General features: G+C 40.2%; 1 protein-coding gene across 1 annotated transcript in view; it reads left to right on the top strand.

Moving 5' to 3' along the window:
* The first annotated feature begins 458 nt into the window (after positions 1 to 458).
* The window catches only part of LOC138053496 (uncharacterized PE-PGRS family protein PE_PGRS20-like), a 40,990-nt gene continuing 25,326 nt past the window's right edge, over positions 459 to 16,122 (top strand). Inside the window, exons 1-2 of the mRNA XM_068900125.1 lie at positions 459 to 503; positions 2,997 to 3,275. Coding sequence (XP_068756226.1) covers positions 459 to 503; positions 2,997 to 3,275 — 324 coding nt within the window. The remainder of the gene's footprint in view (positions 504 to 2,996; positions 3,276 to 16,122) is intronic.

Here is a 16,122-nt window from a genome sequence, read left to right as displayed (position 1 = left end):
CTTGAAAAAAGTTTCCATTTCGCTTTATTTTTTTGTGACGTCCATATACTTCTTGAAACAAGTATACTTGAGAGCTTTATTAAAAGATTCTATTTCCATAGCATTCTGAGTCCACCATTTTTAAAGTGTTTGATAATTAATTACTTTCCTTTTTATTTTATCTCCCTTTCCGCTCCACGCCAAAAAAAGTTTAAAAAATCGTATTTAGCCCAGTAATAACACGTTGCTCTTTTGACTGCAGAGAAGTCAAAACATGAACGAACTGAGTGGCAGCAAAGCAAGGCTTTTTAGAACAGAAATTTTTCCAAGCAAATTTCTTAACCTTCGAAAACTCCACGAATTCAAATGCCGGGCCGCTCGGCCGTAGTGGGCCGTGGGCCGCGGGCCGCCTGCTTTTAGTAAAACCCCCAGAACTGTATATTTCAATATGAAATTTCGATTTTCAATTTTTGACGGAAATGGCAGACTCCATATTCGAAGGAAAGGACACTTTTTATAACTTTGTAACACGGCATGGAAATTAAATTCCGTCATATATCAGCTCCCACCAAATTCACATGATTAAGCTTGTTATTTGTCTTCGATTATCCTAGTGTCTTATTAAGGGCGCTGGTGCAATGGTTTATATAAATAAATTTGGGGGCATTTTCGCGTTTCGTCGTTACAGCGTCGGCAAGATGAGAGACTACTCAGTCATTGAACAGTTTAATAAAGGTGCCGCCTCAAATATTATTTTTCCTGAAGTTATTATAGAAAACGGAAAAGATCTTTTAACGACAGTTATGGTCAAAGTTCTTTAAGGAACGCGCTAAATCGATACTCCTAGACGAAGCGCATTTCGTAGTGAAATAATGAATGGTCAACTGGATATTTTAGGCTATCATGATCATGTAATACAACATTAACAGATTGGTATTCGAGTCGTTCTGCGAGACATCCCGTGGAGTTTGGTGTGGATGCTCAATCCATCCTCCAAACCGAATCTGCGACCTCCCGAATGGCAGCCCAATGCGCGGTTACCAACTGAGCCACCGGTTACTAAACACTACCCAATCTCGGGTAGTGTTTGGTAATCATAGTGACGTAGAGGGCCATGCATCCTCGTCCCCAGAGCCCTCCGTTTCTTTTGGTTACGTGATCGACGAAACAAAAGGCTCTGGTCGCAGCCAAAACCAGATGTCCTTAAATCTCGGACATCTGACATGGCATGCGCATTTCTTTCAAGTTTTAATAATCGTTAGTGAGGGGAGAGAAGATATAGACCGTATTCATAAACGGCGCCTTAGTCATTATTCTTTTTTGTTTATGGTAATCTGCCTCACTAGCTTTGATTGTACGAACAAAATTCAAAATAATTTATGTTCCAAAATGAGGCAAGAGAGGATGAGTAGCACAAAGACAAAAGAATAATTTCTTAGCCGCTATTTATGAATACGGTCTATTGGTATAATAAATGATTCCTCAGTGGATCATTATAAAGAAGCTTTGAATGCCCTTGTCGGTTACCAAACAACAAAACAGGATAATTACGATCGAGAATGATCTCGCAGGCGATGCAATAGAGAACTGAAGCAACGACAGCGGCGACGGCAACGAGAACGTCAAAAATCTGCATATTCAGTGGACAAAAGCAATAGTTTTGCACGCCCTGTACGTGCGTGTTTTATTTTTGTCCATTTTTTTGCCGTCGTTTGATAAAAATTAGCAAAAGTTGAGGTTTTATCAAGGATGTCAGCACTTGAGGACAAATTTTCATTTTCTCCGCTAAATTATTAATTTTTGCCAACTGTCCAAATTTCAAATAAATTGGATATTTTTTGTGGCCCTTGTCTTATTAAAAAGGTTGAAACAGTTACGAAGTGATTACAATAACGCGAATTTATATTTTGAGATGACGTTCTCTTTGTCGTCCCCGTCGTCGTTGCTTAAGTTCTCTATTGATTTCGCGGAAACTTGAACGCCTTTTTCGTCGTAGTCGCCATAATTCAGAAAATTTAGCATTTACTTTTTTTGAAGAGCGCTCAAACAAGGGCTTGCCGAGTCCCATTTGTTCCCCCCGAATGATAAATTAAATTCTTAAGGGCGACTTGAGCTTTTCGTTTCGCCGACCACGTAACCAAAAGAAACGGAGGGCTCTGGGGACGAGAATGAGGGTCATACAACTGTTTCTGAAATGGGAGCTAACACATACTCAGAGCATTCTCGTCCCCAGAGCCTCCTTACCCCCATAGCCGGGAAAGGCTGGGCACGAATCTGGGAACGAAATGATACTCAGAGCTGAAAAGACTGCATTTCCATGCGCCTTTTTAGGGTTTATCCGTCTTCGTCTCAACTAAAGTAACGTCAATGAGAACAAACAAGAGGAAGTTCTGTAGTGGTATGTTGTGAAAGGAGCAGCTTAGCTGTGATGTGCAGTGTCAGTCGTTTTGGAAAGCAAATACAACTTTTCTCTGTGTTCACAGTTTGGCAATATTTCTCCTTGCGCGATTGGTTATTGACATGACAAAAATGCAAATCAGTAATTTTGCTAGAGCAAACGAAAAGAAATGTAATGGCCAAGAAGGCTTTCGGACGTGAGATATGCTGGTTCTTCACAGTCAACGCGATGTGCTGTTGACTTTTGCTTGGCACCTCTATCTTTATGCTTTCATTCATTTAAAATACAAATGAGCAAATAATAACTTTCTTTAATAATCGACTTACCGGTAATACGACGTTCTTAATACGTTCTTAGAATTTTGGTTAATCTCAGCCCGCCTCAACGTCTTATAAAACAGATTGTAATGCATAATTTGGATTATTTCACAAATGTGAAGCTCGATGTTTGGATTAAAAAAACTTATCTTGCCATTCTATCCGAAAAATACCCCTCTATCCATGCTTTTTGTCTAATTACTAATTAATTACTCATCGAACTTTACATGACGTGAATCTCATAATTAGTAGTTGAACCAGGTCCGTGTACTGAATTACATATTTTCGTTTTACTGAAACAGATCCAAAGAGGCCAACTTCAGAACTTTCATTATGGCAACTTCGAGGCGTTTCTGAATCATTTATTGAATATATCCAATGTTTTGGAAACTGTCAACGTACCGGATTATATCCAATGCGCCTTTGCATGTCTTCGCAAAGTGGAGTGTTTCTCGTTCAACTTTGCCATTGCGCCAGGCGTCACCTTCAAGGAACATACTTGTCAGCTACTTCCAACAAGCAAATATAGCAATCCCACTCGTTTTGTTTTGAGTCAGCATTTCCATCATTACGCCATACCGGTGGGTCTGATTTGAATTACTGTTAATTAAAACAGTGAATGCATGGTAGACGCCTCACTTATGTCCAGAAATGCACAAAAGAGCTCCACGATTGACAATCTTGGCAAAATTAGCAAATTCGGCGACATTTCGCCAATTTTGTCACAGCACTTCATCCTTTGCTAGTACGACACTCGGATGCTGAAGATTTGGCGATTTTGGCGATATTTTGCTAATTTCGTCAAATTAGTTCATCCATTGGTATTGACACCACTTGTGTGAGCATTTTTGGCGACATTGTCAAAATCGGCAATTTTAGCGATATTTTGCCAATTTCGTCAAATTAGTGGTTCATCCATTGACACAACTTGGGTGAGCATTGGCGATTTTGGCGAAATTGACAAAATTGCCAATGCTCATCCAAGCTCAGAGAAGTGTCTATGCGAATGTTTCAAGTTTAGCAGATAGAAATAATGTTTTGAGAGAGCCTAAGTAAACTGCAGTCAGGGGTACCCAGGTCAAAGATCACAATTGTTGAGACCTAGGTTGACCGTTGTTTCTGCAAAGTCAAAAATTCACTCACCTAGACAAGCTTATTTATCACCAGGTAATTCCATCGTTTTGGAAATAGAAAGTTCTTTATTATTTATCAGCGTCACAACTTCTAGCTGATTTTGGGGCTCATTTGTCGAAAGTCAAGCACTCTTCCTACAGACCTGTTTATTTCGTGTTTCACCCAGTTATTTTCCGGTGCGGCTGTTAACTGACATGAGGATTTGAAAAGGCTTTTGAGCTTTGTTTTCCCTCTCCCCTAACACACAGGCGGCTTCCGCTTCTCCATCTTCCATACAGATATAGTTTTTTTTAAAAGAAAAGTGGTCTGCCAGGAGTGAAAATCAAAAATTGCGTGAATAAATTACAAGAGAAGAAAGAGAATAAGGGTGAAATCAACAGACACAGACTAGCTGATGTAATGTACATGTTTACCAATCAGCAAAATGAAAGTGGCTGGAAGTAGTGCGAATTCAACACAAACATCACAATCGTCCAACTCTTGAGGTTGGCCATTGTTTCTGCAAAGTCAAAAATTCACTCTCCTAGACGAGGTTACTTATCACCAGGTAATACCATCGTTTTTGAAATAGAAACTGCTTTATTATTCATCAGCGTCACAAATTCTTGCTGACTTGGGGGCTCATTTGTCGAAAGTCAAGCACGCTTCCTTCAGACCTGTTTATTTTCGTGTTTCACCCAGTTTTTTTCCGGTGCGGCTGTTAACTGACATGAGGATTTGAAAAGGCTTTTGAGCTTTGTTTTCCCTCTCACCTAACACACAGGCGGCTTCCGCTTCACCTTTCATACAGATATAGTTTTTTAAAAGAAAAGTTGAGTGAAAATCAAAAATTGTGTGAATAAATTACAAGAGAAGAAAAAGCCTATCGGTGAAATTAACGACTTAACTGCAGAATATCCTGCCACCTTGAAGCTTTACCCTAAATTGGGTGGATATGCCGATACGCAGATACGCAGTCGAAACAGCGAGCTTAGTGGACAGGCGGATGCGCTCTCGTCATCCTGGTTCCCAGTATTTCTCCCTTCTGAGGCGCCAAACAAAGAGAGCGACAGACACTGATGTATATGTATTTCTCGTTCAGAAAGCACGATGACCGAGTGATATGTATATCTCTCGTTCTTATAGCGCGATGATCGAGTCATTTTACAGGTCGATCAACTTTCACTTTACGGTTCGGTTAACTACACGAAATAGCACTCGATTCTTGATTAAGACTAAGCGCTCGTTTCAGTGATTCCTATGCGCTCTCGAAATTTTTAGCTTTCATCTTACGGTTTCGGTTAACTACACTTTGTACGAGATCGTGTGAAGAAGAAAAAAGCACTTGTTTACTGATTAGATCTAAGCGCTCGCTTCAGTGATTAGGCCTAAGCACTCTCGTAAAATTTTAGCTTTCATTTTGCCGTTCGGTTAACTACATTTTTCACGAGATCGCGTGAAGAAGAAATCACTGCAGTCTACATAGAAGTTTACTTGGGGAGAGTTGGTATTTTCGACTGCGTATCCGCGTATCCATTTCACCATATACTTATGAGTTTACATGGGAAGGGATGGTATCTTCGACCGCCTATCCGCGTATCCAGCTTCTTCAGAAGTGCAGCTTCAAAATAGCAGGGTATTCTGCATAAAGTAGCTTTAAGTAGTGTTGCCGAACGTACACTTACATTCGATGACTAAACTTTTCGGCATGTGTGAAAACTAAATTGCGATTTTTAATGTCTCGTTTGCGTGCCTTCTGGTCATTAGATTCACACCTTCAAATTGAGTTTTTTACACTAGTTTCCAATTTTGATTGTCCATACTATCACGCCTTCATTTCATTTGTTGCCATTTCTATAAATGCTATGAAGAAGAAATTGTCAACGAACGATAATACTTGGGGCTCAGTTAGTAGTTACACTACAGTAGTATAATACGAGGTATGTGTCAATTTCATAAGATGGCACAAAGTGCCGTATCTATGAATGCTGCATCTTGAGCACTCTGCTTTACAGAGCCGAAACCTGGACCACATATGCCCACCACGAAAAGAAGCTGAATGCCTTCCATCTCCGTTGCCTACGACGCATCATGGGGATAAACTGGTGGGGTACAATCACAAATCAAGAGGTATTATCGCGTGCTGGTAGCCGCTCACTGTTCCAGACTCTGAAGATTCGAAGGATGCGCTTGCTGGGGCATTTGCGCAGGATGCCCGATGGTCGTCTTGCCAAAGACATTCTCTACACTGAGTTGTGCACGGGATTGAGACCCAGAGGTCGCCCTATGCTGCGCTTCAAAGACGTGGCAAAACGTGTTTTGGTGGCCCTGGACATAGACACTGAAAGATGGGAAGAACTTGCTGAGGACAGGACAGGCTGGAGGAATGCACTCCGAAAAGGAGGCGAAGCACTGGAGGCCCGATGGTTCGAAAAGCTGCGATACAAAGACTATCCCTGTGACACTAACACTGTACTATGTAAATCTCTCAAAGATTGTTTGCCATATATAAAGACCATTCGGGAAATGTGTATCGCCTTGTAGAGAAAATTAATTCTGCAACTTCTGTTCTACTTGGTGTCGACATTCTTATACAGTTATGGTAAAAGGACTTCAATTTCGACTCACTTAAAACGTTGATGGCATTATTCGTGAAAAGCTACTATAAGATTCACAAGCACGGCATGCATCTTCACGCAATGCTTACTTTCAAGTAATGGGTCGTACGACAAGGACATATTTTGTGTGTGGCTCATTGAATCTAATTCCTTGCAAGCTGACATTGGTAAGCTCCACATAATTGCTCTGAAACTCTTAGTACCTGTTCGTGAAGTCATTCTTACATGAATTGTCAGAATACGAGACAGTCATACATGTATATGTCAGTAAATTGTTCCTCCTCAGTAACTAAATGACAACCTTGCCATAACTTTGTTATTTGGAGCTACTTCCCGTTGCCATATTTCCCTATATTTTGCGAAATTAGTTCCCCTTTTCCTTGTTCTTCATGCTGGTTGGTAAATTCTCTCAAATCATTAAAACGCCAGAAATGAACGTTTCTAATTTGAGGTCAAACGTCTAAACGGCACTGGAGATCGAATTCTTCTTTCATTCATTTTTGTTCGCCACATTCGGCCGCTTGTATGGACCCCCTCATTGCTTAGTTGTACTTTGCCTTATTGCCGATTGAGGCGAAATTGTCATTTTTGCCATATTTGCCAATTTGTCACATTCGCCAACTTGTATGGGCCCCCTCATTTCTTAGTTGCGCTTTGCCTCATTGGCGATTGTGGCAAAATTGTCATTTTCGTCATACTAGTCCAATCTGCCACATTCGCCAACTTGTATGGGCTCTTTCACTGCTTCGTGCTTTGCCTTGTTGGCAAATGTGGCAAAATTGTCAGTTTCCCCAAATTTGCCAAATTCTCCACATTCGCCAACTTGTATGGGCCCCCTTCATTGCTTTGTTCTTTGCCTTGTAGGAAAAATGTGGCAGAATTCTCATTTTCGACATATGTGCCAAATTCGCCACATTCGCTAACTTGTATACCCCCCCCCACCCCCCATTGTTTTGTGCTTTGCCTCATTGGCGATTGTGGCAAAATTGTCATTTTCGCCACACTGGCCAAGTTCGCCACATTCGCCAACTTCTATGAGCCCCCTTCATTGCTTTGTGCTTTCCCTTGTTGGCGATTGTGGTAAAATTCTTATTTTCGCCATATTTGCCAAATTCGCCAAAATTTTCTCTTTTTCGCCATTTTTGTTGTTGCGTGCATTTCTGGACATATCTCAGACTCCCAGGATAACTTTTGCTGCTGTTGTTGTTGCCCATTTCAAGAACACAAACCCAAAATAATCTACTAATACACAAAATTAGCGCAAAGAAAACTCTCGTTCACTCACACACAACCTCACTCTTCCCCAACTCTTAATTTTAGAAGCGAAGTCAGATAAACTTTGCATCAACTTATAACGATTCCTATACTACAACAGTACTGAAGATGGTCTTGTCCTAAATTGGATTCTTAAAAAGCCTTCAATGTAACATTTCAATGTGCTATTCAGTGACATTTTTTCCTTTTTTACCATTTCAAAAACACAACCTGTAATTACAATCTAATCTAATTTAATAGGTTACTGTCATTCCACACCTTAGCTGTTAGGACAAGGTTGCTGCAAAAACTTGAGCCATCCCGTATGGCTTATCTCTGCGTCGTGAAGTACGGGAAACACCCGCATATACGAACAAGTGGATTAAGAACATCAGGCTGAAATTTGACCAATGAAGAACCATATCAATAAAACATGTTCTTAATATAAAGGGAAAGGATATTAGAATAAGGAAAAAGTACAGTACAGTGATCAAAGTAATATGGTGTTCAGGACCATTACAAACTTAAAATCTATTTTAAAAAAGGCTTGTATGTTAAACCTCAAATAATGTACAATCTGAAGTATTTGTGAAACCAATTGTAAGCACATTTTAAGAACACTTTCAGACTGGTTTCTTACTAAGCACCCCTTAAATAAGAGCACGGTCAGCCTGAAACCTGAAATCAGTGTTCTTATATGCGAGTGTTTACTGAACTGCTTAATCTTGAAATCTAGCAATTTGGTCAGTGGAAAGGAGTAGGGCTTAATTTCCTTTTCATCGTGTGGGATCTTAGACCTCTGTAGCTACAATCGGCCGATGGCTCGTAATCGTGTGACATCTCCTTCTTTTTTTACCCTCTGACGTCCTTATGGGGATTTTGCCTCAGAACTGCATTGTGTATTTACTATGCATCTAGTGTTCTGGTTGGCCCGGGGAAGTACTGTTGAATTTGCTTAGCGAACGCGGTGGTCGTACCAGGATTTAAGACCTAAGACCGCTGTGTTTTCTTGAAATGGTATCCACATTCTGCTTATTGTTTCTGAATTGATTTCTCCCTTATGTGAAAGGGATGATTATCAGCCCTTAGTATATCCTGCCAGGCTAGGCTCGGAGAGCCAGACTACAACCATCCAAGCTCTGGAGGTCATTTGAACAATATGAACGAATTTATGATGTCAGCCGAGGTGGAAATCCATGATAATGAAACGTAGCTAGCAGATTTTCCGTGTTAATCCGTTTCTAGCTACTAGTTATTTATTTAGTTCTTTAACATTTCTCTCTTAGTTCTGTCACGACTCCGGATTCTGGTTTCCGACTTCAAGTTTCCAGATGTCTAAATTAACATCTCATGCATAGTAACTTCCGTATTACACTCAAAACCTCCTTTTGCACTCTAGTCATTGTCATTAGTCATTCAGCAATCAGAAATGCGATGTTTTATTGAGTATGAAATATAGATTTAGCTAAGCCTAAAAGGGAGCTCCCTGGTTATTTATTCTTACTGCCTGTAGGGTTGGTGAAAATAAAAGGTTTCGAATTGTCCGCGTTTTGATGTTTTCAGTTGCTGCTTTCACAATTAAATCATTTTCTTTGCCTTCTTCTATAGAGAAATTCATTGCCTAACTAGTGAATTCCACGGTACATTTTACGCTTAAAACCGATATCGCATGAATCACAAAGCGGTAAGTACGATATCGGTTTTTCGAGTGAAATTTACTTTAGAATTCACCAGTTTAGTAATATTTTTTTCTTGAATCGAATGAGTTTTAAAAGAAAACAAGCACACACCTCAGCGACCGAATGGAAAAGGAAAAAAGCCATTTCAGAGTCAACTGTCAGTAGACAGCGAATAAGAATCATGGTAAAATTAGAAGCCATAAAAACAACTTTGTCAGTTCAAGGTCAAAGAATAGTTTTACTGATGTACTTTACTACACTTTATCTCTGAAAACAAGATTATTCACATTTTGATGTATTTCATTTAAACACGCCCCAAGAATTCAAACAAGATCCTCTCCAACACTTAAGAGCTTCTGCCTGAGAGACCGGGGCAGACTTGGAAATTAAGGTCGGCCGATTTCACTTAAAATTGGTACACAAAGTACTTATGTCGACTTATGTAATATGCCAAAGTTTCAGCTTCAACGACTTTTTTTAACAGAGTTCTGGATATCAGCTCCTCAGGGGTCCCCAGAGGCTGATTTTCAGTGCAATTTTGGCCACTTTTAAATCTCTCTTTTAGCAACATGAAATTAATTTCAAGCAAAAACAAAACTATCTTTTTAAAGCCCTATCCTTAGGCTTTTATGGGTGAGAACATTAGCTCATGGAAATTTTTCGCTAGCCTGTGGCTGTTATCACAACTTGGTCATATTTGAAGCATATGGGAAGCAACCGGAAATGGCCTGTTTTTCAGACCAAATATTTTCCATGCCCACGTTTTATATCTTGAAGTCTTAGTATCCCTGCAAAGTTCAGCCCTTAGTTTAGTAATATCAAGAAAAAAATACTAAGGTTGAGGCTTTTTACTAAGAAAAAACTTACGAGAAGATGGCCAACCAGACCACTTCCGGTTAAAGTTTCAACAAAGCGTGTCTGCAAAAATCAGCCATTTAATTCCGATTATCCTTTTTCCTTCCACGTTATGGTTAAAAGAGACTCTGAAGTTAATTGTCACCGAAAAGACTTGCCGTTAATAAGAAATCTTTATGTGGTTGTTTTAAGACCGATCAGATAGTGGTCCGACAGCGGTTATAAATTTCTTGGAAGAAGTCTTGAAAATTACGGTCAATAGAGCCGCTGCGAAAACTCTTTATTTACCTAACAACACATCTCTTGCCGGTAAATCACAAGGCCAAATTGCATCTTTTTCGTCCAAACTGCAATGTTAAGTTTATCTCCTTTGTTCAACTCGTTCAACGTATCACGTCTGTGGCCCGTAGTAATGAAGCGCTAATTAAATCAGGATATAAGCAAGCTTTGTAGTTCCATCCAGTAGTACTATAACCCACCTGTTTGGGCTTTAATATTTTCTGAAGAAAAAAAGAACTTATCGGTCTCTTTAAATGCAACCACAGCAACTGTCGTGACACTACTTGAGAATCGTTTTGAACCTTTAAGAAATTTCGAATATAATTAAAGTTAATCGTCTAACACAAATTGAAGACACTCTTCCAGTCTATTTGCAAAGTGTCTGGATAAATTCATTTTCAAAAACCGCTTACCTGGCTTCACTTTTACAGACACGCCCCTTTCCTACAATCCCTTAAAAGTGAGGTTACATTAGAAACTTTAACCCCAGCGATAAATTGGTCGCAAGTACGTCGTTGCGAGTTAGATATGCACAGGTCGATTAATACCGTACGTGACGAAGTCATTGTAGTTTGCTGGCTATGACTGACTTGGAATTCAGTTGTTTTCTCGTGCAGATTCGTCTGCTTGATATTGAAGAGAATGATTATGATAGCACTTGTATGAGAACCTCAATGGCATGATTTGTTTACTGAACATTTATTCATACCCAGTGCCCCAGTGTAAATGGCACACGTATGTTGTAAATGATTGATAAGGACGTCCAACACGGTCCGTTTTCGCCGCCAATCCGCTAAATTGCTCGAAGATTACTCACGGGCACTCTATCCCTTTCTCTATCAGTATTTTCCTTTTGTTGCTTTCTCAAACAGCACAGATCGCAGATAGTTTCTTTCTCGCAAATAAACAAAGCAGCCGGCAAGGTGTCCACTTTCATTTGAAAGTGCTGTCTATTTATTTCTTCCCCGATGCATTTTGTTGATTTAGGACAGATTAAAGTCCACATTACATTCGGATTCTACACAAAAAGGAACTGGCATAGCGCGTTAGCGGGCTAGACTCTGGATCTGGCGGTCCTGGTTACTAGGGCGTTGACATGTCGTCTTGGGAAGGCAATTTTCTTTAACAGTGCCTCTCTCCACCCAGATGTATAAATGGGTACCAGTGATTATTATCCTGTCCAGGAAAGAAGAGCAGTAACCAATTTAAGCTCCAGCAGGTACGAGCGGGCACTAGGCCTTGTGACGACTTACCTTATCACCTACAGCATGCATAATGGCCCTCCAGGGCGATTAGTGCCTAGGTTGCTCCTTAAGTCCGAAACCAGAGTTAATGGTCAGCAATTCAGTGTGAGTCCATAAAGACTTACTTTTTCATGTGATCTACAGCTACGGGTGCCATAAAAAACCCCCCAAGTCCTTAAGGGCTCCAAGAAAGCTGAAATATTTTATTTCCCAAGTTGCCAAAACAGTAGTGTTTGCCGGAAGGATAACCCACTCCACCCCTGTCCTATCTTTGGATATATATGCAGAATGGATGCCACCATGGATCTGTGCTGTTTGGGAAAGCAACAAAAGGAAAATACTGATAGAGAAAGGGATAGAGTGCCCGTGAGTAATCTTCTAGCAATTTAGCGTATTGGCGGCGAAAACGGACCGTGTTGGACGTCCTTATCAATTATTTACAACATACGTGTGCCATTTACACTGGGGCACTGGGTATGAATAAATGTTCAGTAAACAAATCATGCCATTGAGGTTCTCATACAAGTGCTATCATAATCATTCTCTTCAATATCAAGCAGACGAATCTGCACGAGAAAACAACTGAATTCCAAGTCAGTCATAGCCAGCAAACTACAATGACTTCGTCACGTACGGTATTAATCGACCTGTGCATATCTAACTCGCAACGACGCACTTGCGACCAATTTATCGCTGGGGTTAAAGTTTCTAATGTTACCTCACTTTTAAGGGATTGTAGGAAAGGGGCGTGTCTGTAAAAGTGAAGCCAGGTAAGCGTTTTTTGTAAGTGAATTTATCCAGACACTTTGCAAATAGACTGGAAGAGTGTCTTCAATTTGTGTTAGACGATTAACTTTAATTATATTCGAAATTTCTTAAAGGTTCAAAACGATTCTCAAGTAGTGTCACGACAGTTGTTGTGGTTGCATTTAAAGAGACCGATAAGTTCTTTTTTTCTTCAGAAAATATTAAAGCCCAAACAGGTGGGTTATAGTACTACTGAATGGAACTACAAAGCTTGCTTATATCCTGATTAATTAATTAGAGCCTCATTACTACGGGCCACAGACGTGATACGTTGAACGAGTTGAACAAAGAAGATAAACTTAACATTGCAGTTTGGACGAAAAAGATGCAATTTGGCCTTGTGATTTACCGGCAAGAGATGTGTTGTTAGGTAAATAAAGAGTTTTCGCAGCGGCTCTATTGACCGTAATTTTCAAGACTTCTTCCAAGAAATTTATAACCGCTGTCGGACCACTATCTGATCGGTCCTAAAACAACCACATAAAAATTTCTTATTAACGGCAAGTCTTTTCGGTGACAATTAACTTCAGAGTCTCTTTTAACCATAACGTGGAAGGAAAAAGGATAATCGGAATTAAATGGCTGATTTTTGCAGACACGCTTTGTTGAAACTTTAACCGGAAGTGGTCTGGTTGGCCATCTTCTCGTAAGTTTTTTTCTTAGTAAAAAGCCTCAACCTTAGTATTTTTTCTTGATATTACTAAACTAAGGGCTGAACTTTGCAGGGATACTAAGACTTCAAGATATAAAACGTGGGCATGGAAAATATTTGGTCTGAAAAACAGGCCATTTCCGGTTGCTTCCCATATGCTTCAAATATGACCAAGTTGTGATAACAGCCACAGGCTAGCGAAACATTTCCATGAGCTAATGTTCTCACCCATAAAAGCCTAAGGATAGGGCTTTAAAAAGATAGTTTTGTTTTTGCTTGAAATTAATTTCATGTTGCTAAAAGAGAGATTTAAAAGTGGCCAAAATTGCACTGAAAATCAGCTTCTGAGAACCCCTGAGGAGCTGATATCGAGAACTCGGCTAAAAAAAAGTCGTTGAAGCTGAAACTCTGGCATATTACATAAGTCGACATAAGTACTTTGTGTACCAATTTTAAGCGAAATCGGCCGACCTTCATTTCCAAGTCTGCCCTGGTCTCTCAGGCATAAGCTCTTAAATAACGTTTAGGTGCTATAAACAAATTTTTGAAAACACAAGCTAGTCAAATAATTACCCCCTAATTTTACGAAAACTTATTGCGATTAGGTATTTATAACATATGGGAAAAATTATCTTGTCACTGTCGAGGCACATCGAATACCAGTTGGGCAAACGGATTAAGAAGCACTTGTTCGCTCGCGTTTTAGAGGAAAACAAACAAACAAAGAAATCAACTTTTTCTTTATGTCCAAAAGAGTACTGATGATTGTTATTTACTTCGAGCTGACTATAAAAAATCGATTTTCATTCCTGAACAAATGAAAAACCAATGAAAAACCAATGAAACTACGGTTTAGTGCCGAAGGAAATCATTTGTGGAGTAACTTCTTCCACTTAGTATAAACTATTACTGGTATTCTGACTTGTCATTGTCGTTCTCTTTCGCTCTCCTTTTGTTTCTTTTCTAGCCATAGGCCCTCCAGCCATCCTGTAACCTTATAAGGGAAAAAAGCAGCTCTAAGCAAATTAAAAATAAACACTCAGCTTTAAGTTTATATCCCTCTGATGCTTGACTTGAATAACTGCGTAGCCGCCAGTGTGGACCACAGCTATCATGGTGTGTCAAACTGGATTGAAACCAGCGAAATATGCAGAAAGAGGACATTTTCCAAACCGTTTTCCACCTGAACACGAAAAGGGTTGATTGTGTAAGAAATTTAGTTGACGTAGTATGGCCGTGTAGCCGCCGGCCGAGCCACAGAAAGCGCGCGGAAAATGAAGCCTCACTTATGTTTGGGTGAGTCAACCTGGGTTGAGCCTGCAATCCAATCGAACACTCGTTATCTGGCCAGCGGTCAACTTTAAAAAAGCTGACCACGGTGAGCTCTAGGCTAGAGCCCGCGATATGGTCACGTGATAGTAGTCAGCGGATACCTTGAAGTGTCCATCGATCAAAACATGGATATCCAAAGGTCAACACTAATTTCCATCTCTCAAACTGACATTGGATATTTCGTAACAATTACACAACGCAATACCCCATGTTAATATTGACAAGCTTACCGCTCTAAAAAGAACGAAAACAAGCAGAATTACAGCTTTAGTTCAACTAGAAATAGCGTTTCTAAGCTATACCGCGCTGATGTACAGTATTTAGGTCTAACCCCGTTGAAGACGGTTAACTTTCAATTGTTTTCCTGGGTACTACAATTTCATTACTCTAAAAAATTCGATTTTCCGGGAGGTTGTCTCGTTAGTCTAGTGGATATCGGAAACTGCAAGGTAAAGCCATCGATCCGGGTTCAACTCTTTGCCTCGCATATTGTGAATTTTCTCAGCTTGTTTAAAATCTTTGTTTCGTTGAAGTAGGTTTGAAGTCTAAAGTAGACTGTACGTCGTATAAGTTGAATAAAAAAGGAAATGTCAGTTTGAGGGATGGAAAGAAGTGATGACCATATCCAAAGATGTATGCTCTAAACTAGCATGATACTGGTCACATTGGTATACATGGAGGGGTGGACGGACGTACGTACGGTTGGACGGTCGATAATGTCATGGCTATAAAACCCAAATTTCTCGCATCGATGGGTAACCATATTTTCTTAACTATGGTGGTCCGCGCGCGTGGAGCTCCGCTATAATAAACGGAATATTCGATCTGATGCACTTCATTCACACAATAAGCTTAGTTTTCTCTTTTATCCCCCTCCAATTTCGAGAATGCAAAAAGCGTTTCTAAGAGTTTCAGAACTCTTTTGAGGTTTTGCTCCCAGGGCATTTGCAATCGGGCACCTTCATTATCAAATCCGTTACTTTTAGAAAAGCTATCCGTAATCGAGATCCCTGAATTGACTGATATGCGCGCATGTGTGGACGTGAGTACCGAATCGCAGTGAGGCTCCACCAATTAGATCGTGCAATGAGGTTCCTCCACCTGAGGCAAGGTTTCAGCAGTTAATGCAGCAGCAACAGCAAATGATACAACTCCAGCAGCAAAATTGAACGTTTCAATCTGTGGCGTCAACGATTGGGCAAGGGTTTGCCTTACCTAAACCGGAACTGAGCAAGTTTGATGGAAACCCGCTTGAGTTTTGGAACTTTATTCACTCCTTCGAGAGCAATATCGAGAAAAATGCGTCCGATGAGAGTGAGAAGTTGTCATTTCTTCTTCAATACTGTACGGGATCCGGAGCAGCTAGAAATGCTATCAAGATCTGTGTTTCCAAGGATCCTGCATTTGGATAGCAGACTGCATGAGCCAGCCTGAAAGACCGTTTTGGGCATCCATCTAACCCTAAACCACTTAAACCAAATATCTCATGGTTCACCCGTGAAGCCTTATGACCAACGAGGGCTATTGGCCAGCTAAGGATATGCCAGAACGCATTAGAATCAATCGGGTACTTGGACGATCAACAGCGCCGATAA

The sequence above is a fragment of the Montipora capricornis genome, chromosome 6, assembly GCF_036669925.1.
Source record: "Montipora capricornis isolate CH-2021 chromosome 6, ASM3666992v2, whole genome shotgun sequence".
NCBI lineage: Eukaryota > Metazoa > Cnidaria > Anthozoa > Scleractinia > Acroporidae > Montipora > Montipora capricornis.
The sequence above is the reverse complement of the archived record's forward strand: the minus strand, read 5'-3'. Positions and strand labels throughout refer to the sequence as shown.